Raw genomic sequence first — 27,284 nt, forward strand, 5'->3', positions numbered from 1 at the left:
CAAGAGGAGACCAGGTGAGAGACAGGAGGAGACCAGGTGAGAGACAGGAGGAGACCAGGTGAGAGACAGGAGGAGACGAGGTGGGAGACAAGAGGAGACGAGGTGAGAGACAGGAGGAGACGAAGTGAGAGACAGGAGGAGACGAGGTGGGAGACAGGAGGAGACGAGGTGGGAGACAGGAGGAGACGAAGTGAGAGACAGGAGGAGACCAGGTGGGAGACAGGAGGAGACGAAGTGAGAGACAGGAGGAGACAAGGTGGGAGACAGGAGGAGACTAGGTGAGAGACAGGAGGAGACCAGGTGGGAGACAGGAGGAGACGAAGTGAGCGACAGGAGGAGACGAGGTGGGAGACAAGAGGAGACCAGGTGAGAGACAGGAGGAGACCAGGTGAGAGACAGGAGGAGACGAAGTGAGAGACAGGAGGAGACGAGGTGGGAGACAAGAGGAGACGAGGTGAGAGACAGGAGGAGGGGAGGTGAGAGACAGGAGGAGACCAGGTGGGAGACAAGAGGAGACCAGGTGAGAGACAGGAGGAGACGAAGTGAGAGACAGGAGGAGACCAGGTGGGAGACAAGAGGAGACGAGGTGAGAGACAGGAGGAGACCAGGTGGGAGACAGGAGGAGACGAGGTGGGAGACAGGAGGAGACGAAGTGAGAGACAGGAGGAGACCAGGTGGGAGACAAGAGGAGACAAGGTGAGAGACAGGAGGAGACCAGGTGGGAGACAGGAGGAGACGAGGTGGGAGACAAGAGGAGACGAGGTGAGAGACAGGAGGAGGGGAGGTGAGAGACAGGAGGAGACCAGGTGGGAGACAAGAGGAGACGAGGTGAGAGACAGGAGGAGACGAAGTGAGAGACAGGAGGAGACCAGGTGGGAGACAAGAGGAGACAAGGTGAGAGACAGGAGGAGACCAGGTGGGAGACAGGAGGAGACGAAGTGAGAGACAGGAGGAGACCAGGTGGGAGACAGGAGGAGACTAGGTGAGAGACAGGAGGAGACCAGGTGGGAGACAGGAGGAGACGAGGTGAGAGACAGGAGGAGACGAAGTGAGAGACAGGAGGAGACGAGGTGGGAGACAAGAGGAGACCAGGTGAGAGACAGGAGGAGACCAGGTGAGAGACAGGAGGAGACGAAGTGAGAGACAGGAGGAGGGGAGGTGAGAGACAGGAGGAGACCAGGTGGGAGACAGGAGGAGACGAGGTGGGAGACAAGAGGAGACGAGGTGAGAGACAGGAGGAGGGGGGGTGAGAGACAGGAGGAGACGAGGTGGGAGACAAGAGGAGACGGGGTGAGAGACAGGAGGAGGGGAGGTGAGAGACAGGAGGAGACCAGGTGGGAGACAGGAGGAGACGAGGTGGGAGACGAGAGGAGACGAGGTGAGAGACAGGAGGAGACCAGGTGGGAGACAGGAGGAGACCAGGTGGGAGACAGGAGAAGACGAACTGAGAGACAGGAGGAGACGAACTTAGGGACAGAAGGAGAGGAGGTGGGAGACAGGAGGAGACAAACTGAGAGACAGAAGGAGACGAGGTGGGAGACAGGAGGAGACAAGGTGGGAGACAGGAGGAGAAGAGGTGGGAGACAGGAGGAGACGAACTGAGAGACAGGAGGAGACGAGGTGGGAGTCAGGAGGAGACGAGATGAGAGACAGGAGGAAACGAAGTGAGAGACAGGAGGAGACGAGGTGGGAGACAGGAGAAGATGAACTGAGAGACAGGAGGAGACGAGGTGGGAGACAGGAGGAGACGAACTGAGAGACAGGAGGAGACTAACTGAGAGACAGGAGGAGACGAGGTGGGAGACAGGAGGAGACGAACTGAGAGACAGGAGGAGACTAACTGAGAGACAGGAGGAGACGAGGTGGGGGAAAGAGGAGACAAGGTGGGAGACAGGAGGAGAAGAACTGAGAGACAGGAGAAGACGAACTGAGAGACAGGAGGAGACTAACTGAGAGACAGGAGGAGACGAGGTGGGGGAAAGAGGAGACAAGGTAGGAGACAGGAGGAGACGAACTGAGAGAGTTCCTCTGTCTCGACGAGGTAGGAGACAGGAGGAGACGAGGTGGGGGAAAGAGGAGACGAGGTGGGAGACAGGAGGAGACGAACTGAGAGACAGGAGGAGATGAGGTGGGAGACAGGAGGAGATGAACTGAGAGACAGGAGGAGAAGAGGTGGGAGACAGGAGGAGAAGAACTGAGAGACAGGAGAAGACGAACTGAGAGACAGGAGGAGACAAGGTAGGAGACAGGAGGAGAAGAACTGAGAGAGTTCCTCTGTCTCGACGAGGTAGGAGGCAGGAGGAGACGAGGTGACACTAACTAACTTACTAACACACTAACTAACACACTAACTAACTAACTAACACACTAACTAACTAACTTACACACTGACTAACTAACACACTAACTAACTAACTAACACACTAACTAACTAACTAACTAACTAACTAACACACTAACTAACTAAATTACTAACTAACTCACTGACTAACTAACTAACCAACTAACTAACCAACTAACTAACCAACTAACTAACACACTAACTTACTAACTAACACACTAACTAACTTACTAACTAACTAACTAACACACTAACTAACTAACTAACTACCTAACTAACTAACACACTAACTAACTAACTAACTAACTAACTAACACACTAACTAACTAACTAACTAACTAACTTACTAACAACACACTAACTAACTAACACACTAACTAACTAACACACTAACACACTAACTAACTTACTAACTAACACACTAACTAACTACCTAACTAACTAACACACTAACTAACTAACTAACTAACTAACAAACACACTAACTAACTAACTAACTAACTAACTAACTAACAAACACACTAACTAACTAACTAACTAACACACTAACTAACTAACACACTAATTAACTAACACACTAACTAACACACTAATTAACTAACACACTAACTAACACACTAACTAACACACTAACTAACTAACACACTAACTAACTAACTAACACACTAACTAACCCTAGTTTGAGGCTAAATGTGTTTGAGTGACTCAACAGTACCATGAAAGATAAAGTAACTCTGTCAGCAGAACAGAACCGACTCAGTTTGTTTAAACCTCTTTCTGTACATCAGTCTTCACATTAGAACTTTCACATGCTGTGGTTCTGACTGACTCTCTGTTTTCACCTGTAACCGTCTCACAGCCAGTCATGGTGGTCCTGGAGGTGTTCTGCAGCCTGATTGGCTGGTTCTGTCTCTACCTGTTGTTCTGCCGGACCTTCAGTCAGAGGTCACCTGAGTGGAACTGTCGACTCGTCACTTTGTCTCATGGGCTCGTCATCGTGCTGCTCACAGCGTACGTCGTCTTCATAGACGGACCCTGGCCACTCACACACGCAGGTCAGACACACACACAGTGACAGACACACAAACACAGCGACAGACACACACACGCAGGTCAGACACACACACAGTGACAGACACACAAACACAGCGACAGACTCACACACGCAGGTCAGACACACACACAGTGACAGACACACAAACACAGCGACAGACACACACACAGTGACAGACACACAGTGACAGACACACAAACACAGCAACAGACACACACACGCAGGTCAGACACACACACAGTGACAGACACACAAACACAGCAACAGACACACACACGCAGGTCAGACACACACACAGTGACAGACACACAAACACAGCGACAGACACACACACACAGACACACACACAGTGACAGACACACAAACACAGCGACAGACACACACACGCAGCGACAGACACACACACACAGACACACACACACAGTGAGACACACACACACAGTGACAGACACACAAACACAGCGACAGACACACACACACAGACACACACAGCAACAGACACACACAAACACACACACACACACAGTGACAGACACACAAACACACACACACACACACAAACACAGTGAGACACACACACAAACACAGTGACAGACACACAAACACAGTGACAGACACACAAACACAGTGACAGACACACAAACACAGTGACAGACACACAAACACAGCGACAGACACACAAACAGTGACAGACACACAAACACAGTGACAGACACACATACACAGTGACAGACACACAAACACAGTGACAGACACAAACTCAGTGACAGACGCACACACACAGCGACAGACACACAAACACAGCGACAGACACACAAACAGTGACAGACACACACAGCGACAGACACACAAACACAGCGACAGACACACAAACAGTGACAGACACACAAACACAGTGACAGACACACATACACAGTGACAGACACACAAACACAGTGACAGACACACAAACACAGTGACAGACACACATACACAGTGACAGACACACAAACACAGTGACAGACACACATACACAGTGACAGACACAAACTCAGTGACAGACGCACACACACAGCGACAGACACACAAACACAGCGACAGACACACAAACAGTGACAGACACACACAGCGACAGACACACAAACATAGTGACAGACACACACAGCAACAGACACACAAACAGTGACAGACACACACAGCGACAGACACACAAACATAGTGACAGACACACACAGCGACAGACACACATACACAGCGACAGACACACAAACAGTGACAGACACACTCTGTCTCCTGACCTCTGTCTCCTGACCTGTCTCCTGACCTCTGTCCTCTGTCTCCTGACCTCTGTCTCCTGACCTCTGTCCTCTGTCTCCTGACCCCTGACCTCTGTCTCCTGACCTGTCTCCTGACCTCTGTCTCCTGACCTCTGTCTCCTGACCTCTGTCCTCTGTCTCCTGACCCCTGACCTCTGTCTCCTGACCTGTCTCCTGACCTCTGTCTCCTGACCTGTCTCCTGACCTCTGTCTCCTGACCTCTGTCCTCTGTCTCCTGACCCCTGACCTCTGTCTCCTGACCTGTCTCCTGACCTCTGTCCTCTGTCTCCTGACCCCTGACCTCTGTCTCCTGACCTCTGTCCTCTGTCTCCTTACCTCTGTCTCCTGACCTCTGTCCTCTGTCTCCTGACCTCTGTCCTCTGTCTCCTGACCCCTGTCCTCTGTCTCCTGACCTCTGTCTCCTGACCTCTGTCCTCTGTCTCCTGACCCCTGTCCTCTGTCTCCTGACCTCTGACCTCTGTCTCCTGACCTCTGTCCTCTGTCTCCTGACCTCTGACCTCTGTCTCCTGACCTCTGACCTGTGTCTTGACCTCTGTCCTCTGTCTCCTGTCTCCTTACCTCTGTCTCCTGACCTCTGTCCTCTGTCTCCTGACCCCTGACCTCTGTCCTCTGACCTCTGTCTCCTGACCTCTGTCCTCTGTCCCCTGATGTCTGTCCTCTGTCTCCTGACCTCTGTTCTCTGTCCCCTGTAGGCTCAGAGAACACGGAGCTGCAGACGTTGTCTCTCTGCGTGTGTCTCGGTTACTTCTTCTTCGACATGTGTTGGTGTGTGCGGCACCACGCCGAGGGCCCGGTCATGTTGGCCCACCACGCTGCGAGCATCGCGGGCATCCTGCTGGCCCTGCTGATGGGCGTGTCGGGCTGCGAGACGTGCGGCGTGATCTTCGGCAGCGAGCTGACCAACCCTCTGCTGCAGACGCGCTGGTTCCTGCGTCAGCTGGGTCTGTATGACGGCCTGCTGGGAGACGCCGTCGACCTGATGTTCATCTTCCTGTTCGCCACCGTGCGCGTGGGAGTGGGCACGGCCATGTTTTACTGTGAGCTCACATCTCCCAGGACCACGCTGATCATGAAGCTGGGCGGCATGGTGATGTACGCCATCGCCTGGGTGTTCATGGTGGACATCGCTCGCTTCGGATACAAGAAGAGTCGAGCCAAGTATCGACGGTGGAGAGACAACCACAGACTGAAGGACACGGGATGTCCACAAAAGATGGACTGACACGTGAAGCTGCTCTGAATGATCATCACATAAACTCACATACGACTGCTTCATGGCACAGACGTGTTTTCAGAGTCTCTGCCTGTCAGGTGTCTTCTTCTGGATGTCCAAATGTCCCAAACAGTTTGACACAGAATCTGCTGATGGACGTTAACGAACAACCAGATCGGCAGAATGAATGTTGTTGATCCACAGACTCGTTCAAACGTCACCTTTCTTTAACTTCAGTCTTCAGGTTCATGTTGTGACATCACTGATGCTCTGGTTAGTGTTAGCATCAGGGACACACCTGCTTCTGTCTCCAGCAGCTGGACAATGTCCCGATGTCTCGTTAATAATATCCACTGGCTTCACTCTCACACAGTCCTGAACAGTGGTCTGTGGCTCGGCAGCCGTCTCACCTCCTCCATGTTTTCATGGTGATTATATGAACATCCGCAGTGGACAGCTGACAAGACGCCTCAGTGCCTGTCTCTATGAAGACGATGTTGTGTCACAGTGTCCGTCTCTATGAAGACGATGTTGTGTCACAGTGTCCGTCTCTATGAAGACGATGGTGTGTCACAGTGTCCGTCTCTATGAAGACGATGTTGTGTCACAGTGTCCGTCTCTATGAAGACGATGTTGTGTCACAGTGTCCGTCTCTATGAAGACGATGTTGTGTCACAGTGTCCGTCTCTATGAAGACGATGGTGTGTCACAGTGTCCGTCTCTATGAAGACGATGGTGTGTCACAGTGTCCGTCTCTATGAAGACGATGTTGTGTCACAGTGTCCGTCTCTATGAAGACGATGGTGTGTCACAGTGTCCGTCTCTATGAAGACGATGGTGTGTCACAGTGTCCGTCTCTATGAAGACGATGGTGTGTCACAGTGTCCGTCTCTATGAAGACGATGGTGTGTCACAGTGTCCGTCTCTATGAAGACGATGTTGTGTCACAGTGTCCGTCTCTATGAAGACGATGGTGTGTCTCGACCTCGTGTGCTCTGATAACTCATCTCGTCTCTGATGACTTCTACAACAGGACGTTCAGCTGAAGCTGCTCGTTGTGTTGAGACGTGACGATGACTCAGATGATTAATTAGTATTAATGAGCGTGAGACTGATGCTGCGGCCATCTTGTCTTCATGTCTGATCCACATCAGGGACAACAAACTGTCCTCGTAGCTGTCAGCATCATATCAGGAGGTAGAGGAGGAGGAGGTGGAGGAGAAGAAGAGGAGGAAGAGGTGGAGGAGAGGAGGAGGAGAGGAGGAGGTGGAAGTGGAGGAGGAGAGGAGGAAGAGGTGGAGGTAGAGGAGGAGGAGGTGGGAGTGGAGGTGGAGGAGAGGAGGAAGAGGTGGAGGAGAGGAGGAGGAGGAGAAGAAGAGGAGGAAGAGGTGGAGGAGAGGAGGAGGAAGAGATGGAGGCAGAGGAGGAGGAGGTGGGAGTGGAGGTGGAGGAGAGGAGGAGGAGAGGAGGAGGTGGAAGTGGAGGTGGAGGAGAGGAGGAAGAGGTGGAGGTAGAGGAGGAGGAGGAGAAGAAGAGGAGGAAGAGGTGGAGGAGAGGAGGTGGTGGAGGAGAGGAGGAGGTGGAAGTGGAGGTGGAGGAGAGGAGGAAGAGGTGGAGGTAGAGGAGGAGAAGGAGAGGAGGAAGAGGTGGAGGTAGAGGAGGAGGAGGAGAAGAAGAGGAGGAAGAGGTGGAGGAGAGGAGGTGGTGGAGGAGAAGGAGAGGAGGAAGAGGTGGAGGAGAGGAGGAGGTGGAGGAGAGGAGGAGGTGGAGGTGGAGGAGAGGAGAGGAGGAAGAGGTGGAGGTAGAGGAGGAGAAGGAGAGGAGGAAGAGGTGGAGGAGGAGGAGGAGGAGAGGAGAAGAAGGAGGTGTGGGAGGAGGAGGTTGTGATGATGTTCAGTCTCTCTGCTGCCCTCTGGTGGTCAGAATCTGAACCTGTTGGTCTGAAGCTACTTGAATCAGATCTGATGATTCTCTGACGACAGGCTGAATTAAACTAACTGATATTAATAATATATTATTACTATATGATCATATATTAATAATATATTTTGTTATGATGCTACTCTAACATGAAGCTACTCTTTGTGTTAACATCACTTTGTTGTGTGGTGACTTTCATGCTGATGTTTCTTCTCAGCTGTGGTTTTAGTTTTATGTTGATGATTGTGTGAACGGTGTCACAGCGTCACAGCGTCATGTCTACTTCAAAACGTCGCATTGTTATGATGTCATCACTTGTGTTTGTAGTCAGCGCCTACATCACTCTGACAAACTGTTACACCTGGGATTTTTATTTACCAAAAATCATACAAAATGCCAATTTCTACTGAGGTCAGGAGACAGGTCAGGAGACAGAGGTCAGGAGACAGAGGACAGAGGTCAGGAGACAGAGGTCAGAGGACGGAGGTCAGGAGACAGAGGACAGGGGTCAGGAGACAGAGGTCAGAGGACGGAGGTCAGGAGACAGAGGACAGGGGTCAGGAGACAGAGGTCAGAGGACGGAGGTCAGGAGACAGAGGACAGGGGTCAGGAGACAGAGGTCAGAGGTCAGGAGACAGAGGTCAGAGGACGGAGGTCAGGAGACAGAGGTCAGAGGTCTGATCGAAGAGTGTGAGCTGCAGACGCAGCAGGTTCAAGATGACATCACAGAACAACCAACAGAACCGAGTCGTGTTTCAGTGTTTCCTTCAGTTTATCATGTTCACAGGTTAATAACAACATAATCAAACTTTGATTAAACAGTTAATATAAATGTTGGTGGATCTTTGACTAATTAGTGTTAAAACATGAAAAAGAAGCTTTGATATACACTCAGAATGTACATTATAATTCTTTACATTAAAAACAGTCCACAACAATCCTTTGTGTTCTTATATTCTTTCATGGTCTGTTAACGTGGTCGGTGCCGTCTGTGTTCGGCTCGATTGTCAGAGGCAGGTGTTTGTACCTGGAGTGGAAACAGGCTGACGAACCACAAACTGCTTCTAGTGTCTGATGATGTGAAAGAAGTGAAGACTGAACTCAGCTGAGTGGAAGAAAATCACTTCATGTCACTTTCACTCTGAAAGACTGTCTACAGGTGACGTCACTCCGTCTACATGTGACGTCACCTGTAGACGGAGCGACGTCACCTGTAGACGGAGCGACGTCACTTTTAGACGGAGTGACGTCACGTGAGGACGGAGTGACGTCACTTTTAGACGGAGTGACGTCACGTGAGGACGGAGTGACGTCACTTTTAGACGGAGTGACGTCACGTGAGGACGGTGTGACGTCACTTTTAGACGGAGTGACGTCACTTTTAGACGGAGTGAACCTGTTTAGACGGAGTGCGTCCTCACGTGACATCACTCCGTCTACAGGTGACGTCACTCCGTCTACAGGTGACGTCACTGCGTCCTCACGTGACGTCACTCCGTCTACATGTGACGTCACTCCGTCCTCACGTGACGTCACTCCGTCCTCACGTGACGTCACTCCGTCCTCACGTGACGTCACTCCGTCTACAGGTGACGTCACTCCGTCTACAGGTGACGTCACTCCGTCTACAGGTGACGTCACTCCGTCTACATGTGACGTCACTCCGTCTACATGTGACGGTGCTCGTAGAAAAACTCCAGCAGACACAAAACATGAAGAATCGTTCTTCCAGCTGCAGTTTGTCAGCGACTGAACACAGAAGAGATTCAGATTCAGACACTCATCAGTCATCACTGCTCATCTCGTCCTCGTCTGTTTCTCCCTGCTGCCATACTCCATTTGAAACATGTCAATTTTAAAAACATGTGAAGGAGGTTCTGTGTTCACCTCCATCTGTCTGCTCAGGAATGTAAGACGTCTTAAATTTGTCTGAAATCTGGTGAAGTTCATACAGTTTGTATATTATGTTACATTCAAGTGCTATAGGAAATTTAAAAGTCAGCTGCTGAACAGCGTTTCAGTTTTGTGCTGTTACATTCAAACAGAAACAAACACAAGTCAAACAATTAACTTTCTAAAAGGACTATTTTTCATTGTAAATCTGTTGTCATGATGTTCAGACTGTCAGTGAGATTTCACCCACAAGCTTCTAATGACTATTTTTAAATAGTTTTATTCATGAACTTGAAGTTAAACACAGTCTGCTTTCTTCTGAGAGTGAGACGAGAAGGTTGACATTAGAGCCCGACCGATAAAGGATTTTTAAGGCCGATACTGATACAAATATTTGGTGATTTAAAAATCTGATATTACGATATATCGGCCGATATATATACATATATATATATATATATATATATATATATATATATATATATATATATATACATATATATATATGTATATATATATATACATATATATATATATACATATATATATACACACACATATATATACATAAAAACATCCAGAAACGCGTAACAAAACATACAACAGATTTCCGTAACATTAGTTATTTGTAGTTATTTATGAGTCCTCACTGAAATAATATGATAATGCAGTTTAAAAATAAACTTGTTTGTTTTATTGTCACAACAGAACAGAGGAACAGCAAAATTACTACTGGACGTTGTAGAGTGTCCTCTGGTGGACAAACTATGCAACGCCAACACTCATAACATGGTTGAAGGGTGTTTTGTCCGTTTTTATTTTATTTTTTAAATATTCATTTATCAGCCATTATAAATGCCGATACCGATGGTTTGGAAAATGCCTAATATCGGCCGATAATATCTGCCAGCCGATATATCGGTCGGGCTCTAGTTGACATCACGCTTGTGTCTGTGGGTTGAGTTTTGAGCTGTATCAGGACACGGTTAGCTTAGCTTAGCATAAAGACTGGAAGTAAAGGGAAAGAGCTAGCCTTTTGAAAAGCATGTCTATAAAAGGCCTCTGAAGCTCACTGATTAACATTAATTAACGTTAACGTACAGAAACATAAATGTTAAGATGGTTTCAGAGAGTCTGTCCAGTGAAAGTCCCACTAGAACCAGAACCTGTCATTTTTACAGTTCTGTTTGTGTTCTGATCAAACAAACAACACGCTGAGTGTTTGTGGACTTTAAAGGTGCTGTCAGGTGTTTTTTTAAGTGTTCAGGTTGGCTGTTTCTGCTCAGCTCCAGTTTTATGCTAAGCTAGGCTAAAGACAAATAAAGAACGGATGTTTCTGATCCGTGTGCTGAGAGAGGACTTACCAGCTGCTGTTACAGAATAATGAAGTGTGTCTGACTGGGCTGAGCTGAACCAGCGCCGCAGACTTTAATATGAAGCTAACAGCAGCGAGTCCTGAGGGAGACGATACAGCTGCAGGTCCTCAGAGGACCGTCCTGCTCACTGTCTTCATGTCTTCATGTGTCTCTGCTGTGTGACCTCACAGTCTGTCCTCGTCATGTCTCCAGTGTTTCACAACAGTTTATTAATAATATTACAACAGTGAGTGAGTGAACGTCCCACAGCGTCTCTCTGAGGAGTCTTTACAGTGGGACAGTCCTGGTGATGATGAAAACATCGTCCGCTGACATTAAACTCACTCAGACATGAAGCGTCTGTCTCTGGACGACATCAGAGTTTAATGTTGGAGGATCATCCAGGAGAAAACATCATGTCGGGTGGCTCTGACCCAGAGACAGCAGGACGTCCTTCATCACTGGATCCCCTCTGAAAGACACCACACTGTTAAATATTATATTAACACTGTGGATGTAAACAGACTGATGATGATGAAACTGAGAGGAGCTGAACTCACCGGTGTTGTCGTCTGAGTTGGTGGGAGGGTCGCTGTGTGTCTGTCGCAGCTCGTTGTACTTCATCTCCACCTCCTGAAACACATGACATCATCATGTGACTGTGGTCCACACACACAGCAGGCTGCCTGTGTTCAAACCAAGCTATCATAAAGTTCTGATCGTTGCTTTAAACTCGGGTTTAAAGACTGCAGACCACAGCTGGCCCGTCATGAGGCTTTAGTGGTTTGATTCAGCCGCCCAGATATTTCCAGTGAAACACAAAATTAAAAATGCATTTAAGAAAATGATAATAAATGTTATCACTGTTTAAACAGACGGAGCCCTGATTGTTTTCATCATCTGAACATGGCAAGCTCTTTATTTTAAATGATATTTACTCTTATTTGCTGATGTTCTTTGTTTAATCTGTGACATGAACCTCCTGAGACGCTGCGTCCTCACATGGGGACATTACTTAATTCTGCCTAACGCAGACCTGTCGTCCTCCTTCATGGACTCTGTCATCCAGTGGTAACAAAAACAAGATGGCTGGCATCTCAGCCAAGACCTTCTACAACCAGTCCAGAGAGAAAAGTGGACAAAGTTCAAAACCTCATCAAACGTTATTACTGAATAACATTTGTAGTGATGTGAGATAAATGTTGTCAACAGTAACAAGCTCTCGTTAAACACCGAAATAAACCCACCGTCACCGTGTGAGGACGTCGTTCTTTACAGTAACTACCTGTAGTTTTACTGCTGTTGTACTGTAGTTTTACTGTTGTTGTATTGTAGTTTTACTGTAGTTTTGCTGTTGTTGTACTGTAGTTTTACTGTTGTTGTACTGTAGTTTTACTGTATCTGACTGTAGTTTTACTGTAGTTTTACTGTAGTTTTACTGTAGTTGTACTACAGTTGTACTGTAGTTTTACTGTAGTACAGAACAGTTAGAGTACCATAATAACGCTCTGACAGCAGCGTGTTGGGTGTTTTGAGAATTACTGGGAACTCGATTTCCCAGCATTCAACACTGCCCAGCCACCATAAAACAAACCATTTTGTGCTGTTTTGTATCGTTTTGTGCAGAAACATACTCGTCATGCTGAGCAGAGGAAGCAGTTTGTCTCCTTCATCATCACTCTGTAACATTCCTACCTTCAGGTACGTCAGGTCGGCCTGCAAGAGGCGCAGGTGAGTCCTCAGCTGCCTGCTGAGGTTGGGCCCTCCGCTGCCCCCCGTCTGTGAGGAGGAGGAAAGCAGCTTCCTCATGTCGATGTCACTTCCTGTTCCTCCATCATCGTCAGTGCTGCTCTCCTCAGAGCCTCCGCCCAAATCCAGAACCACAAAACCTCCTGATGGAGACCAAGAAGACTCTTAAAGGGACAGGATCTGTCTGTTAGCTTAGCTTAGCACAAAGACTTGAAGCAGGAGGAAAGAGTTAGCCTGGTTCTGTCCAGCCAGCAGCACCTCTAAAGATCATTAACGAACACGCTGTGTCTCGTTTGTTTAGTCTGAATAAAAACTGTAAAAACTTGAAGGTGGCTCCAGTCCTCATGCTTAGCTAAGCTAAGCTAACTGGCTGCTTGCCGAAGCCTTTACAGACAGACATTGACATGTGTGTTGTATTGATGTATAAAAGTTGAACTGTTCCTTTAATCCTTCAGTTTCTCACCATTGCGTTCAGGTGTCTCTGACAGCTCGCTGTGTCCCGTCTGAAGCTGAAGTTTGTCTTTAACTGGGCTCTCGTCAGACGCAGCCGAGGGCCCCTCAGGGCTCCCGGACAGCTGACGCTCAGGGGCCCCACTCTGCCTGGTGTCCTCCGTGTCCTCGTCTGTCTCTCTGCTCATCAGGTGGCTGAAGAGAGCCTGCTTCAGCATGGACACTACCACACAGAGGAAAGTGTTGGTGTTGTAGATGAGACCAAACTGTGTGCAGAGCTCAACACTGCGGCAGGTGAGACAGTTTGTTTGAGTAATTTGGTGGACTGAGACTTTAACCTGAGACTTACATGTCCTGAGAGCCTCTTCACCTTTAGAGGACAGACTGGACGTGTTGTTCTCTTCTAGAACGATGTCCTGATGGGACAGACTTTCTGCCAGCTGCCCGTCCAGAAACGCCTCCAGCTCTGCTTCATCCACCTCTTCATCATCCTCCTCCTCCTGTCTGTCTGCTACACCCTCCTCCTCCTCCTGTCTGTCTGCTACACCCTCCTCCTCCTCCTGTCTGTCTGCTACACCCTCCTCCTCCTCCTGTCTGTCTGCTACACCCTCCTCCTCCTCCTGTCTGTCTGCTACACCCTCCTCCTCCTCGTCTTCTGATTTCAGGCCGTCAAACGGGTTCAGACTGGGTGCAGTGTGAATGTCTGGAGAGGAGGTGACGTCTTTATCTGTGAAAAAAATCATATTTAAAGGGTTTTAATTAAAATATAAAATGTTAAAACTTATTACAGCTGTGAGGTTTCTCACCTTCACATTTATAAAGAGATAAAGTTTGTTTGTGACGCTGCTGAAGATTATTTTCATCATTATATTTAAATATACATTTTGTGTGTTTTCTGTTGGACCATCAGTGTCAATCAAAGATATTCAGTTAGGACGATAAAAACTGGAGCAGCATCACAGCTGTGAACGTTGTGATCAGTGTTTTTCTTGATCAATGACTTTAATTATGATCAGTCATCATGAATAAGTCGATGATTGTACCTGAAGAAGTGACGCCTCCTGTCGTCTCACTGGGATCTTTGCTTGTCTTTGGTAAACTGTGTTTGATGATGTCGATGGCGTCTCTCTCAGCGCTGAAACACACAGTGAAGGAAAACAACAGGATCAGTGTGTGTGTGTGTGTGTGTGTGTGTGTGTGCGTGTGTGTGTGTGTGTGTGTGTGTGTGTGTTGCACTCACTCAGACGGAGCTGCAGCTGTGTGTCTGTGCTGAGGTTTGGCCTTCATGGCATCAGCACACTGAGTGATGAGACACTGCCACCTGGTGGACGACAGGAGGAAACAACATGCATATAAACGTCTTCGTTTGGGTTTTTAGTTATTATTATTATTATTATTATGTCCTCATGTCTAATGTTTTACTGTCCACTTCCTGTCTTTGTCTCTGTCCTGCTCACCTGTGTCCCATCAGTATTCAGTACCTGTGTGTTTAAATACCATCTCTTTATAGGTTGGTCTGTTTTTGTCCTCATGTCAGTCCTGTGTCTCGTCTCTACTGTTTTGCCTGCTGCCTGTGTCCTTCAGCCTCAGATCATTAAAGCTTGGGTTCTGACAGAGTATAAGAAGCTGACAGCTGAGCTGAGGTGTTTACTGTACGTCACTTACGTCCTCTGATCGGAGATGGTCTGAGCCGTCAGCTCGTAGATCTGAGCTCCGTTTTCTGACATGGACAGCACGAAGAACGACTTGTTGTCTGTAATGTGACATCAAATATACACACACAACTTCATACACACTGTACACACAGGAAGCAATGAACACAAACTCAGAACAGTGACGTGATGCACAAACAGTAACGCTGTGATTTCTGCTGCAGGAAGTGTCCTCAGGGACGAGGAACCTGTAGAGGACAACGGTCTAAATGTTTTACCCTCCAGATTTCCCTGCTGGAGGTAGAACTGTCCAGAAGTCCAGGACCTCTGGTGTGGCCTTACAGGGCCTTACAGGGCCTTACAGGGCCTTACAGGGCCTTACAGGGCCACACCAGAGACCACACTTCAGCACTTCTGATTGGTTCAACTACTCTCATTATTTTATTTCAGCCACCATTTTTAAAAGTTTAAGAAAACACACAGCAGCTTTACACAGTGACATCATTGATTGTGAGTAATTAGTTCACCGTCCTAATTAGTGTAACAACACTCTTCATCATGAGTGTGGTTTGTCCTCTGGACCAGAAACATCTGCTCAAACATTCACAGACAAATGTCCGGTAGTTGCTGGACTGTTGTGACCGTCCCTCCAGCAGTGCAGCTACAGAACTCATTTATTAAACCACAAAAATATTAAATAATAAAATATAAATTAAACTACTGTGTGTGAGTGTCGTTCTCACCAGTAGCCACAGGGCGAACGAGGACCGTGTTGAGTTTGATGACGGGGCTGAAGGTGTGTTTGCTGTCGGCGACACTCGCCACGTTCTTCCCGTGAAACTTGAGGACGAGACGCTCATCTTGTTTCTGTAGTAACACCAGGATGTCCTCCAGCAGGATGGTGTACAGCTCTGAGACGACACACTCACCGTCAACTACACCTGCCTGTGGTTATATACAGTCAACTACACCTGCCTGTGGTTATATACAGTCAACTACACCTGTCTGTGGTTATGTACAGTCAACTACACCTGTCTGTAGTTATATAGAGTCAACTACACCTGTCTGTGGTTATATAGAGTCAGCTACACCTGTCTGTGGTTATATAGAGTCAGCTACACCTGTCTGTGGTTATATAGAGTCAGCTACACCTGTCTGTGGTTATATAGAGTCAGCTACACCTGTCTGTGGTTATATAGAGTCAACTACACCTGTCTGTGGTTATATACAGTCAACTACACCTGTCTGTGGTTATATAGAGTCAACTACACCTGTCTGTGGTTATATAGAGTCAACTACACCTGTCTGTGGTTATATAGAGTCAACTACACCTGTCTGTGGTTATATAGAGTCAACTACACCTGTCTGTAGTTATATAGAGTCAACTACACCTGTCTGTGGTTATATAGAGTCAACTACACCTGTCTGTAGTTATATAGAGTCAACTACACCTGTCTGTGGTTATATACAGTCAACTACACCTGTCTGTAGTTATGTACAGTCAACTACACCTGTCTGTAGTTATATAGAGTCAACTACACCTGTCTGTAGTTATATAGAGTCAACTACACCTGTCTGTGGTTATATAGAGTCAGCTACACCTGTCTGTGGTTATATAGAGTCAACTACACCTGTCTGTGGTTATATAGAGTCAACTACACCTGTCTGTGGTTATATACAGTCAACTACACCTGTCTGTGGTTATGTACAGTCAACTACACCTGTCTGTGGTTATATACAGTCAACTACACCTGTCTGTGGTTATATAGAGTCAACTACACCTGTCTGTGGTTATATACAGTCAACTACACCTGTCTGTAGTTATGTACAGTCAACTACACCTGTCTGTGGTTATATAGAGTCAACTACACCTGTCTGTGGTTATATACAGTCAACTACACCTGTCTGTGGTTATGTACAGTCAACTACACCTGTCTGTGGTTATATACAGTCAACTACACCTGTCTGTGGTTATATAGAGTCAACTACACCTGTCTGTGGTTATATACAGTCAACTACACCTGTCTGTAGTTATGTACAGTCAACTACACCTGTCTGTGGTTATATAGAGTCAACTACACCTGTCTGTGGTTATGTACAGTCAGCTACACCTGTCTGTAGTTATATACATATATATGTATATACAGTAGATAGGGAGGCTGCTGCTGTAAACACTGAAAACTGACTCTTTTTCCTTCAGTCATGATTCAGTGTCGATTCATATTTTCTTTCTTTCACTCTGAACTTTTTCTTCATTCACACAAATAATACTTTTATTAAATGTTATATAAATTGCTGTGTCTGTGTTTGTGTGTCTGTGTGTGTGTGTTTGTACCAATGGTCTTGTCTTTATTGACTTTCCAGGACAGTGGTCCCTCGTGCACCATCTTCCTCTTGGTCAGGTCCAGATTCTACCAGAATCAACACACAGGTCAGTGACCCGTCAGCTCCATGATGGATGTAAGTTAAAGATAAAATGGACGCTGCATGGTTCTGTCCCAGCAGAACCAGCTGTACGTTCAGAGGATCAGGGATGTAAAGTAGTTTCTCACCTTGAGCTCGAGGATCAGAGGGTTTTCACTCTGCTTCAGTGACGACATGTCTAACCTCCTCTGGTACTCCTCCAGCCTCTGTTCACAAACATATCATCAGATGTTCTGTGTGCAAACGTACATGTGGTTCTGACTCGACCTGTTTTATATCTCACCTGTTTGTTCTCGGCCTCTTTGACGGCCTGGTTCACGTGGTTCAGGATCTGTTTGCAGCACTCTCCGGCCCTTTTCACCTTCTCCTTCTCCTCTCCGTCTGCTGCAGGAACATGAACCAACATGACCACCAGCTGTTTCATATATGAACTGGGTCAGACTCACACCTGTGCAGGTGATACCTGTGTACTTGGCGATGTTGTCCAGCAGCAGAGGATACTTGGTGAATCTCTGCATCTCTACAGGAATGATGTCTTTGAGCTGCAGCCGGCGACACCGACGGTTACTCTCAGCCTCCTGGAGAGAGAAAGAGGAGGAGCGACGTCAGAAACACCTGGACCGGATGATTCAGAACAGAAACACCTGGACCGGATGATTCAGAACAGAAACACCTGGACCGGATGATTCAGAACAGAAACACCTGGACCGGATGATTCAGAACAGAAACAGATGTGAAGTGTGATTATTGATTATTGGTTATCTGTCTTTCGTGTCACCTGCTGTGAAAACTGAGGACAGAAAACTGAAGAGAAAATCAATTCAGAACCATCAGAACACAAACATCACTTCGCTGCCACCATCGGTTTCTGGTGTAAATCATCAAAACCACAAAATATGAGCCCAAGCTTCCTGTCTGCTGGTCATGTTCTGGTTCTGGTTCTGACCTGCATGAACAAACAGAACTTCTGGTCCTTCTTCTTTCGGCTCTTGATGAGCTCCAGAGCAGACGGCTGGTTACTGCAGAATGTTCCCACGGCTCTCTTGATCTTCTCCTCTTCATCACCGCTGAACTGGAACACACACACACACACACACACACACACACACATTTACATTTTCTGAGCTAATGTCTTCACCGTTAGCGGCAGCTGTCGTCCTTGAGCTCACACTCATGAAATTATAATTGCATCAACTTTTTTGGCAAAGTTAAACAGTCAAGCGTCTGCGTCCTGCAGGCTGTTAGCTGAAGATGCTTTTATCTGAAAACTTATAAGAATTTGGATTATTTGACAAAGATCAGCAGAGAAAGAGTCACAATATAATAATAATAATAATAAAGTGAGGCACCTGTTGGCTCCATATGTTAATGATTTTATAATTATTATGTTAATGATATGTTAATTTAATCCTCCTCCTGTATGAAGTGAGTGTTTTCTCACCCAGGCCAGCAGATCATCAGCGATCTGTCCAATCACAGAGGTCTCACTCCTCTTCCTGATGGAAGTCATCTGCTCTGTGACGGAAACTGTGGAGACAAACAGTCGGTACCATGCTGCTGTTCCTGTGTGTGTGTGTGTGTGTGCGCGCGTGTGTGTGTGTGTGTGTGTGTGTTACCGTGCAGCTGGATGATCTCCTCCAGGTTGATGAAGATGCTCTTGATGTCCTCTGGAGGCAGGATGGCGTCTCTGTTCAGCCTCTGGTAGAAAACACAGTCCAACACCTTCAGCGTCCTCAGGTGAGCGCGCTCAGTGTAGAAGAGCTCTGAGGGAGGAGACATCATTACATATATAATGAGATGTACTGTGTGTGTTACTGTTGATGATGTCACTGAGCGGTGGACTCACCGTTGATGACTTCCTGTCGTTTGATCTCCTGAGGTGTTAGACTCTCCAGGACTCCTCTGCTGACCAGACTCTGCCAGTTCAGAGGATCTTCTTCACCCTCCACCTCTCCTGACTGGTCGTCTTCACTCTGGATGTCAGCTGGAGACACTGCACACTGAACCTCCATCCTGCTGACCGACGGACGGACACAGACCGAGGGACGTTAGATTTCAGTAAATGGTGACACGTCTGTCTGCTGATGTTTATGAACACGTCTAAACTGTTGATTTACAGCTTTAATGTCTTTATGTGACAGTAAACTGAATATCTTCATACAACCAGGCTGAACAAGTGTTATAGACTAGAAAATCAGAACGAATCAGCAGATTTATTTAATGATGAAAATCATTGTTAGCCGCTTCTAGAGGACAAAATGTATTATTAACCCATATTATTATTATTATTATTATTATTATTATTATTTATTAGGCATCATGAAACAGTGTTTGTGGAGATATTTGACTGTCTTTGTTTATTATTGTTTCTTCTACTAAAAAAAGTGACATTTATTGTTGAGAGTCTGGATCAAACCCTGTAAACACCTGAAGGTCTCCTGGTCTTCCTCCTGCAGCTGCTCCAGGTTAGAAGAACTGAAGTCAAACTGAGTGGGACTGGAGACTTCGTCCTGGTGGTCTCCAGACTGTAGACCCTCACCTGTTCTGGACTGGAGGCAGAACGGAGACACATCTGGAGAGAAAAGAGCAAAGACAGTCAGGTCTAACCTGTGCTGCACCAGACTCCATTCAAATATCATGAATTTTTCATTGTTGTCTAAAATCCCTCAAAAATATTCAGTTTCACAACATTATTAATTTTTAATTTTTGATTTGAAAAGAAAAGTTTTTTTTCTCTTCAGGCATCTAAAAAATATTCAAATGAAACCGTTTGAAGAGATAAAATCACTTTGATTGATTGTTTCCAGCTGTGACATGTTGTCAGCCCCTGACACTACAGTTATATCATCTTACTGGAGTCTGAGTCTTGTCCACTGGTGTCTGAGGTCTGTCCACTGGGTGAGCTGTGTGTGGGGGAGGTGGTGGGAGGTAGAACCTGGCTGCTGCTGTCTGATCCTTCACTCAGCTGGGTTCCACGAGTCCGCCCAGAACTCGACGAAGAGTCCGACTGATCAGAGACGAAGGTCGGCTGAGGGAGCTGCTTCGGAGAGCGCTGCTTGTTCAGCTCCACCGCCTTACCCACTGTGGACGGACACAGAGACATGTCCAAAAGATGCATGACCAAAAGATACACGATCACTGAGACGTGTCCAAAAAGACATGTCCACAGAGAAATGTCCACTGAGACATGTCCAAAAAGACATGTCCACAAAGACATGACCACAGATACATGTCCACAGAGACATGACCACAGATACATGTCCACAAAGACATGACCACAGATACATGTCCACAGAGACATGACCACAGATACATGTCCACAGAGACATGACCACAGATACATGTCCACAAAGACATGACCACAGAGACATGACCACAGAGACATGACCACATAGACATGTCCACAGAGACATGTGCTATTTTAATGTTTCTCACTTGTCTCCTCACTCTGCATTAAGACACTGGGACATTTTAAAACGATATATTTAAGGAAGACGTGTTTGTTTGTTTTGTCCTCACCTGAAGTGGAGTCCACTCTGCTCAGACGCCGCGGCGGGCCGAGGATGTTGTGAAATCGAGGCTTCTTCACCTTCTCCTCACCCTCCTTCTCAGGCTTGATGCTCTTCTGCTCGTTAATATAATAATTAATGAAGGACAGCGAAGTGTAACTGCAAACATCATAAAGTCTTTGATCTGATGACACACAGACCTCGTTACTATTCATACAACACAGGTAACATGTAGCTGTCACTCAGCTTAGACAGACACACACTGACCTCTGGATTGATTGATTGATTGATATTGTTAGCGCGGTTAAACAGATGAACTAACCAGAGACTTAGCTAGCACAGATTCTGGTGACACGTGTGTGTGTGTGTGTGTGTGTGTGTATGTGTGTGTGCATGATGAAGCATGTTTGTGTGTTCTGACCTTAATCTTGGGCAGGAAGTTGATACGAGCTCGTTTATGTTCGAGTCCTCGAGGCTCCTTCACCTTCACCCCGAGGTGCTTCATATAGGTGAGGATCACATACTGCATCGTCTGACTGCAACATCACAGGAACCACGTTAGTAACTGTACCATCTGATCTGATCTTCATGATCTGATCTTCATGATCTGATCTTCATGATCTGATCTTCATGATCAGGACTTGTGGGGAAACAAAAGGTGTCTACTGGATAAATTGTTTAATTCATGAAAGGTGAGCAAAGCTCATGGTTCATGGTCATTTTTATGTTACACACATAATATTTGTCATTCATGAGACTTCTGAGGTATTTTCATGCAGTTTAGTGTGAATCAGTCTGAACAGACAGACGTCTTCTCACCACTTCTCCTCTTCTGTGGGCTGAGACGTCAACCTGCAACACACAGCTCAGGGTTAACACACATATTCCCACAGGGAGTACAGGAAGTGATGTACACGTGTGTGTGTGTGTGTGTGTGTGTGTTAGTGTGTGTGTGTGTGTGTGCGCTCACAGGATATCCTCGATCTTAGACAGGATGTGTTCAGCGCAGCAGCATTCCTTCTCTAAAGCCTCTTTTCCTTCAGAGTCCAGTTTAGAGAGCTCGTCTTCAGCCAGAGTCAGACCCATACTGCGCTTCTGTCTGCACACACACACACACACACACACACACACACACAGGACAACATGCAGAGATATTATAAAAACGTGTGTCAGGAGGTGACATCATGACATCATTGGAGGTGTGAGTGTTACCTGAAGTCCTCCAGGTTCCTGTGCAGGTCAGGTAACAGTGTGTCCTGTAACAGCTGAGTGTACTGTTTACACAGCTCCTCTGGGATCAGCTCCAGCCTCCGCTTCTCTGGACACACACACACACACACACACACACAGAAAACATCACAACTCTTAACTCTGACAGCTTAATGAAATCACTGCACACACTGATGTCCGTCCACTGCAGAGAAGACTTCTCGTCCCGTGTCTCTCACCCAGCTCAGCTGCGATGGTCTCTGGCAGCGGCACTTTAAGGTTCTGGAACCAGAAACAGAACGAGAATAACATCGACTAATATATAAAGTATTGAATAAGAAGTCTGATGAAGATGAATGAAGAGAGCAACGTACGGCGCTTCGGTCCAGAAACAGAGAGTGGAACTCCATGAAGAAGCGCCGGCTCTCTTTGGAGCTGGTGTGTTTGTGCATGTCAGCGTAGAGATAACACAGCTGGCAGGAGAGGAGACAACAACACGTCATGTTACTGTCAGGGATCAGTTCATCCTCCGGCTAACAGAGAACAGCACACATGATGTCATCACAGAGCTGGTTTCAGGTCAGTGAGGGCCCACAGCGAGGTGTCCCACAGTGAGGTGTCCCACAGTGAGGTGTCCCACAGTGAGGTCCCACAGTGAGGTCCCACAGTGAGGTCCCACAGAGAGGTGTCCCACAGTGAGGTGTCCCACAGTGAGGTGTCCCACAGTGAGGTCGCACAGCGAGGTGTCCCACAGTGAGGTGTCCCACAGTGAGGTCCCACAGTGAGGTCCCACAGCGAGGTGTCCCACAGTGAGGTCCCACAGTGAGGTGTCCCACAGTGAGGTCCCACAGCGAGGTGTCCCACAGTGAGGTCCCACAGTGAGGTCCCACAGCGAGGTGTCCCACAGTGAGGTGTCCCACAGTGAGGTGTCCCACAGTGAGGTCCCACAGCGAGGTGTCCCACAGTGAGGTGTCCCACAGTGAGGTCCCACAGTGAGGTCCCACAGAGGTGTCCCACAGTGAGGTGTCCCACAGTGAGGGCCCACAGTGAGGTCCCACAGTGAGGTCCCACAGTGAGGTCCCACAGCGAGGTGTCCCACAGTGAGGTCCCACAGCGAGGTGTCCCACAGTGAGGTGTCCCACAGTGAGGTGTCCCACAGTGAGGTCCCACAGTGAGGTCCCACAGAGAGGTGTCCCACAGTGAGGTCCCACAGTGAGGTCCCACAGTGAGGTGTCCCACAGTGAGGTGTCCCACAGTGAGGGCCCACAGTGAGGTGTCCCACAGTGAGGTCCCACAGTGAGGTCCCACAGTGAGGTGTCCCACAGTGAGGTCCCACAGTGAGGTCCCACAGTGAGGTGTCCCACAGTGAGGGCCCACAGCGAGGTGTCCCACAGTGAGGTGTCCCACAGCGAGGTGTCCCACAGTGAGGTCCCACAGTGAGGTCCCACAGTGAGGTCCCACAGTGAGGTGTCCCACAGTGAGGTGTCCCACAGTGAGGTCCCACAGTGAGGTGTCCCACAGTGAGGGCCCACAGCGAGGTGTCCCACAGTGAGGTGTCCCACAGCGAGGTGTCCCACAGTGAGGTCCCACAGTGAGGTCCCACAGTGAGGTCCCACAGTGAGGTGTCCCACAGCGAGGTGTCCCACAGTGAGGTGTCCCACAGTGAGGTCCCACAGTGAGGTCCCACAGTGAGGTCCTACAGTGAGGTGTCCCACAGTGAGGTCCCACAGTGAGGTCCCACAGCGAGGTCCCACAGAGAGGTGTCCCACAGTGAGGTGTCCCACAGTGAGGTGTCCCACAGTGAGGTCGCACAGCGAGGTGTCCCACAGTGAGGTGTCCCACAGTGAGGTCCCACAGTGAGGTCCCACAGCGAGGTGTCCCACAGTGAGGTCCCACAGTGAGGTGTCCCACAGTGAGGTCCCACAGCGAGGTGTCCCACAGTGAGGTCCCACAGTGAGGTCCCACAGCGAGGTGTCCCACAGTGAGGTGTCCCACAGCGAGGTGTCCCACAGTGAGGTGTCCCACAGTGAGGTGTCCCACAGTGAGGTCCCACAGTGAGGTGTCCCACAGTGAGGTGTCCCACAGTGAGGGCCCACAGTGAGGTGTCCCACAGTGAGGTCCCACAGTGAGGTCCCACAGTGAGGTGTCCCACAGTGAGGTCCCACAGTGAGGTCCCACAGTGAGGTGTCCCACAGTGAGGGCCCACAGCGAGGTGTCCCACAGTGAGGTGTCCCACAGCGAGGTGTCCCACAGTGAGGTCCCACAGTGAGGTCCCACAGTGAGGTGTCCCACAGTGAGGTCCCACAGCGAGGTGTCCCACAGTGAGGTGTCCCACAGTGAGGTCCCACAGTGAGGTCCCACAGAGAGGTGTCCCACAGTGAGGTCCCACAGTGAAGGCCCACAGTGAGGTGTCCCACAGCGAGGTCCCACAGTGAGGGCCCACAGCGAGGGCCCACAGTGAGGTGTCCCACAGTGAGGTCCCACAGTGAGGTCCCACAGCGAGGTGTCCCACAGTGAGGTGTCCCACAGCGAGGTGTCCCACAGTGAGGTGTCCCACAGTGAGAGGTCCCACAGAGAGGTCCCACAGCGAGGTGTCCCACAGTGAGGGCCCACAGTGAGGTGTCCCACAGTGAGGTCCCACAGTGAGGGCCCACAGTGAGGTGTCCCACAGAGAGGTGTCCCACAGTGAGGTGTCCCACAGAGAGGTCCCACAGAGAGGTCCCACAGTGAGGGCCCACAGTGAGGTGTCCCACAGTGAGGTCCCACAGTGAGGTGTCCCACAGTGAGGTCCCACAGCGAGGTGTCCCACAGTGAGGTGTCCCACAGTGAGGTGTCCCACAGTGAGGTCCCACAGCGAGGTGTCCCACAGTGAGGGCCCACAGTGAGGTGTCCCACAGTGAGGTCCCACAGTGAGGTCCTACAGTGAGGTGTCCCACAGTGAGGTGTCCCACAGTGAGGGCCCACAGTGAGGTGTCCCACAGTGAGGTCCCACAGTAAGAGGTCCTACAGTGAGGTGTCCCACAGTGAGGTGTCTCACAGTGAGGTCCCACAGTGAGGTGTCCCACAGTGAGGTGTCCCACAGTGAGGGCCCACAGTGAGAGGTCCCACAGTGAGGTGTCCCACAGTGAGAGGTCCCACAGAGAGGTCCCACAGCGAGGTGTCCCACAGTGAGGTGTCCCACAGTGAGGGCCCACAGTGAGGTGTCCCACAGTGAGGTGTCCCACAGTGAGGTCCCACAGTGAGGTCCCACAGCGAGGTGTCCCACAGTGAGGTGTCCCACAGTGAGGGCCCACAGTGAGGTGTCCCACAGTGAGGTCCCACAGTGAGGTGTCCCACAGTGAGGGCCCACAGTGAGGTGTCCCACAGTGAGGTCCCACAGTGAGGTCCCACAGTGAGGTGTCCCACAGTGAGGTCCCACAGTAAGAGGTCCTACAGTGAGGTGTCCCACAGTGAGGTGTCCCACAGTGAGGGCCCACAGTGAGGTGTCCCACAGTGAGGTGTCCCACAGTGAGGTGTCCCACAGTGAGGTCCCACAGCGAGGTGTCCCACAGTGAGGTGTCCCACAGTGAGGTGTCCCACAGTGAGGTCCCACAGAGAGGTGTCCCACAGTGAGGTGTCCCACAGTGAGGGCCCACAGTGAGGTGTCCCACAGTGAGGTCCCACAGTGAGGTGTCCCACAGTGAGGGCCCACAGTGAGGTGTCCCACAGTGAGGTCCCACAGTGAGGTGTCCCACAGTGAGGGCCCACAGTGAGGTGTCCCACAGTGAGGTCCCACAGTGAGGTCCCACAGTGAGGTGTCCCACAGTGAGGTCCCACAGTAAGAGGTCCTACAGTGAGGTGTCCCACAGTGAGGTGTCCCACAGTGAGGTGTCCCACAGTGAGGGCCCACAGTGAGGTGTCCCACAGTGAGGTGTCCCACAGTGAGAGGTCCCACAGAGAGGTCCCACAGTGAGAGGTCCCACAGAGAGGTCCCACAGTGAGAGGCCCCACAGTGAGGTCCCACAGTGAGAGGCCCCACAGTGAGGTCCCACAGTGAGAGGTCCCACAGAGAGGTCCCACAGTGAGAGGTCCCACAGAGAGGTCCCACAGTGAGAGGCCCCACAGTGAGGTCCCACAGGGATCCGTCCTCACATCTGACCACAAATGACTGATTCATCTCTTCTTCATTGTTTTAATCAATTGATTGTAAACTGTCATAAAAAAGTGAAATTAATCTTCTAGTAACTGGTGTCCCCCAGAACCCAAACATCTTAACTGTACAGCGAAATACTCAGATTACAATGATGGAACCTGTGGGTGTTTTTACTGGATTGATTAAAGTTACATTCAAATTCATCAATAAATGGTTAAAGCATCAACCAACACAAAACTATAAACAAACCACACTGGACACAGAACAGAGTGCTTCTGGGTAATGTGGGTCAGAACACTGACTGTCACACTGATGAAATGTAACTAAGTACATTTACTCAAGCACGACTTTGAGGTTTTCTTATACTTTATTTGAGTATTTCCATTTTCTGCTACTTTAAACTTCCACTATATATATTGAATTACTTAAGTTACTAGTTACTTTACAGATTACATGCTGCATCATTTTTAGATTAATTGATTTTATCATCGATCAGATAAAAACTGATTGTGACGATCAGCTGACTCACAGTTTACATACATGTAAATATATGGATCAGTTACTTTACTGATACTTTGATACTTAACTACATTTAATATCAGATTAAGACTTTTACTCGAGTACTCTTCATATGTGTGACTTTCACTTTTACCAAATATTTTAACACCATTTCTTTACTTTTACTCAAGTATGACTGTTGGGAACTTTTTACATAACAAAAATGGAAACATTGAATATTTGTCTTGATCCGGATCAAAGTGTTCATGAAAACAGACTGATACACTTTTAAAGACGAAGTAACAGGAGAAGTTTATGTTTTTTTCATGTTGTCCACAGAATTCTGACCAGATTAATAGCATGGTTATTATTAGACTAGTCAGTGTGTGTGTGTGTGTGTATGTGTGTACCAGAGGTGCAGGGTCAAACTGTGAGACCACATGATGGAGGAAGACAGCGAGGTGAGCCGGCCGAGACTTCAACAAGTCAACGCTTTGGAAAGAGCTGCACTCTCCGTTAATCTGACACACAGAGAGATGAAGTGATGAGACGAGGTCATCAGCAGAGTT

General features: G+C 48.4%; 2 protein-coding genes and 1 long non-coding RNA gene across 6 annotated transcripts in view; 1 reads left to right on the forward strand and 2 right to left on the reverse strand.

The window, feature by feature from the left end:
• Window positions 1-3,206: 3,206 nt before the first annotated feature.
• On the forward strand, window positions 3,207-5,933 carry tlcd5b (TLC domain containing 5b). The gene is made up of 2 exons (XM_073478959.1): window positions 3,207-3,396; window positions 5,404-5,933. Exons 1-2 carry the CDS (start codon window positions 3,207-3,209, stop codon window positions 5,931-5,933), a joined length of 720 nt encoding a protein of 239 aa, XP_073335060.1.
• Window positions 5,934-8,597: 2,664 nt separating this feature from the next.
• Window positions 8,598-10,169, reverse strand: LOC141007169 (uncharacterized). Its single transcript, XR_012180000.1, has 2 exons — window positions 9,224-10,169; window positions 8,598-9,055 (listed from the first exon to the last, which is right to left on the reverse strand). It is a non-coding gene; the product is annotated as an uncharacterized lncRNA (long non-coding RNA).
• Window positions 10,170-10,293: 124 nt separating this feature from the next.
• The window catches only part of arhgef12b (Rho guanine nucleotide exchange factor (GEF) 12b), a 35,146-nt gene continuing 18,155 nt past the window's right edge, over window positions 10,294-27,284 (reverse strand). The window contains exons 12-38 of one of the 4 annotated variants that reach the window (XM_073479179.1): window positions 27,126-27,236; window positions 22,460-22,558; window positions 22,325-22,367; window positions 22,089-22,194; window positions 21,847-21,975; window positions 21,696-21,728; window positions 21,298-21,412; window positions 20,887-20,992; window positions 20,221-20,448; window positions 19,795-19,939; window positions 19,214-19,380; window positions 18,984-19,130; window positions 18,809-18,894; window positions 18,314-18,439; window positions 17,831-17,945; window positions 17,651-17,751; window positions 17,496-17,573; window positions 17,279-17,354; window positions 15,687-15,854; window positions 14,957-15,044; window positions 14,532-14,612; window positions 14,335-14,426; window positions 13,641-14,018; window positions 13,305-13,514; window positions 12,788-12,984; window positions 11,653-11,725; window positions 10,294-11,579 (exon numbers count right to left, since the gene is read on the reverse strand). In XM_073479179.1, the coding sequence (XP_073335280.1) occupies window positions 11,551-11,579; window positions 11,653-11,725; window positions 12,788-12,984; window positions 13,305-13,514; window positions 13,641-14,018; window positions 14,335-14,426; window positions 14,532-14,612; window positions 14,957-15,044; window positions 15,687-15,854; window positions 17,279-17,354; window positions 17,496-17,573; window positions 17,651-17,751; window positions 17,831-17,945; window positions 18,314-18,439; window positions 18,809-18,894; window positions 18,984-19,130; window positions 19,214-19,380; window positions 19,795-19,939; window positions 20,221-20,448; window positions 20,887-20,992; window positions 21,298-21,412; window positions 21,696-21,728; window positions 21,847-21,975; window positions 22,089-22,194; window positions 22,325-22,367; window positions 22,460-22,558; window positions 27,126-27,236 (3,327 nt within the window). In that variant the 3' untranslated portion in view covers window positions 10,294-11,550. Of the gene's footprint in view, window positions 11,580-11,652; window positions 11,726-12,787; window positions 12,985-13,304; window positions 13,515-13,640; window positions 14,019-14,334; window positions 14,427-14,531; window positions 14,613-14,956; window positions 15,045-15,686; window positions 15,855-17,278; window positions 17,355-17,495; window positions 17,574-17,650; window positions 17,752-17,830; window positions 17,946-18,313; window positions 18,440-18,808; window positions 18,895-18,983; window positions 19,131-19,213; window positions 19,384-19,794; window positions 19,940-20,220; window positions 20,449-20,886; window positions 20,993-21,297; window positions 21,413-21,695; window positions 21,729-21,846; window positions 21,976-22,088; window positions 22,195-22,324; window positions 22,368-22,459; window positions 22,559-27,125; window positions 27,237-27,284 lie in introns of all 4 variants that reach the window. The other 3 variants (XM_073479180.1, XM_073479181.1, XM_073479178.1) reach the window with 3 other exon arrangements.

Source organism: Pagrus major, chromosome 13 (assembly GCF_040436345.1).
Source record: "Pagrus major chromosome 13, Pma_NU_1.0".
Lineage (NCBI taxonomy): Eukaryota > Metazoa > Chordata > Actinopteri > Spariformes > Sparidae > Pagrus > Pagrus major.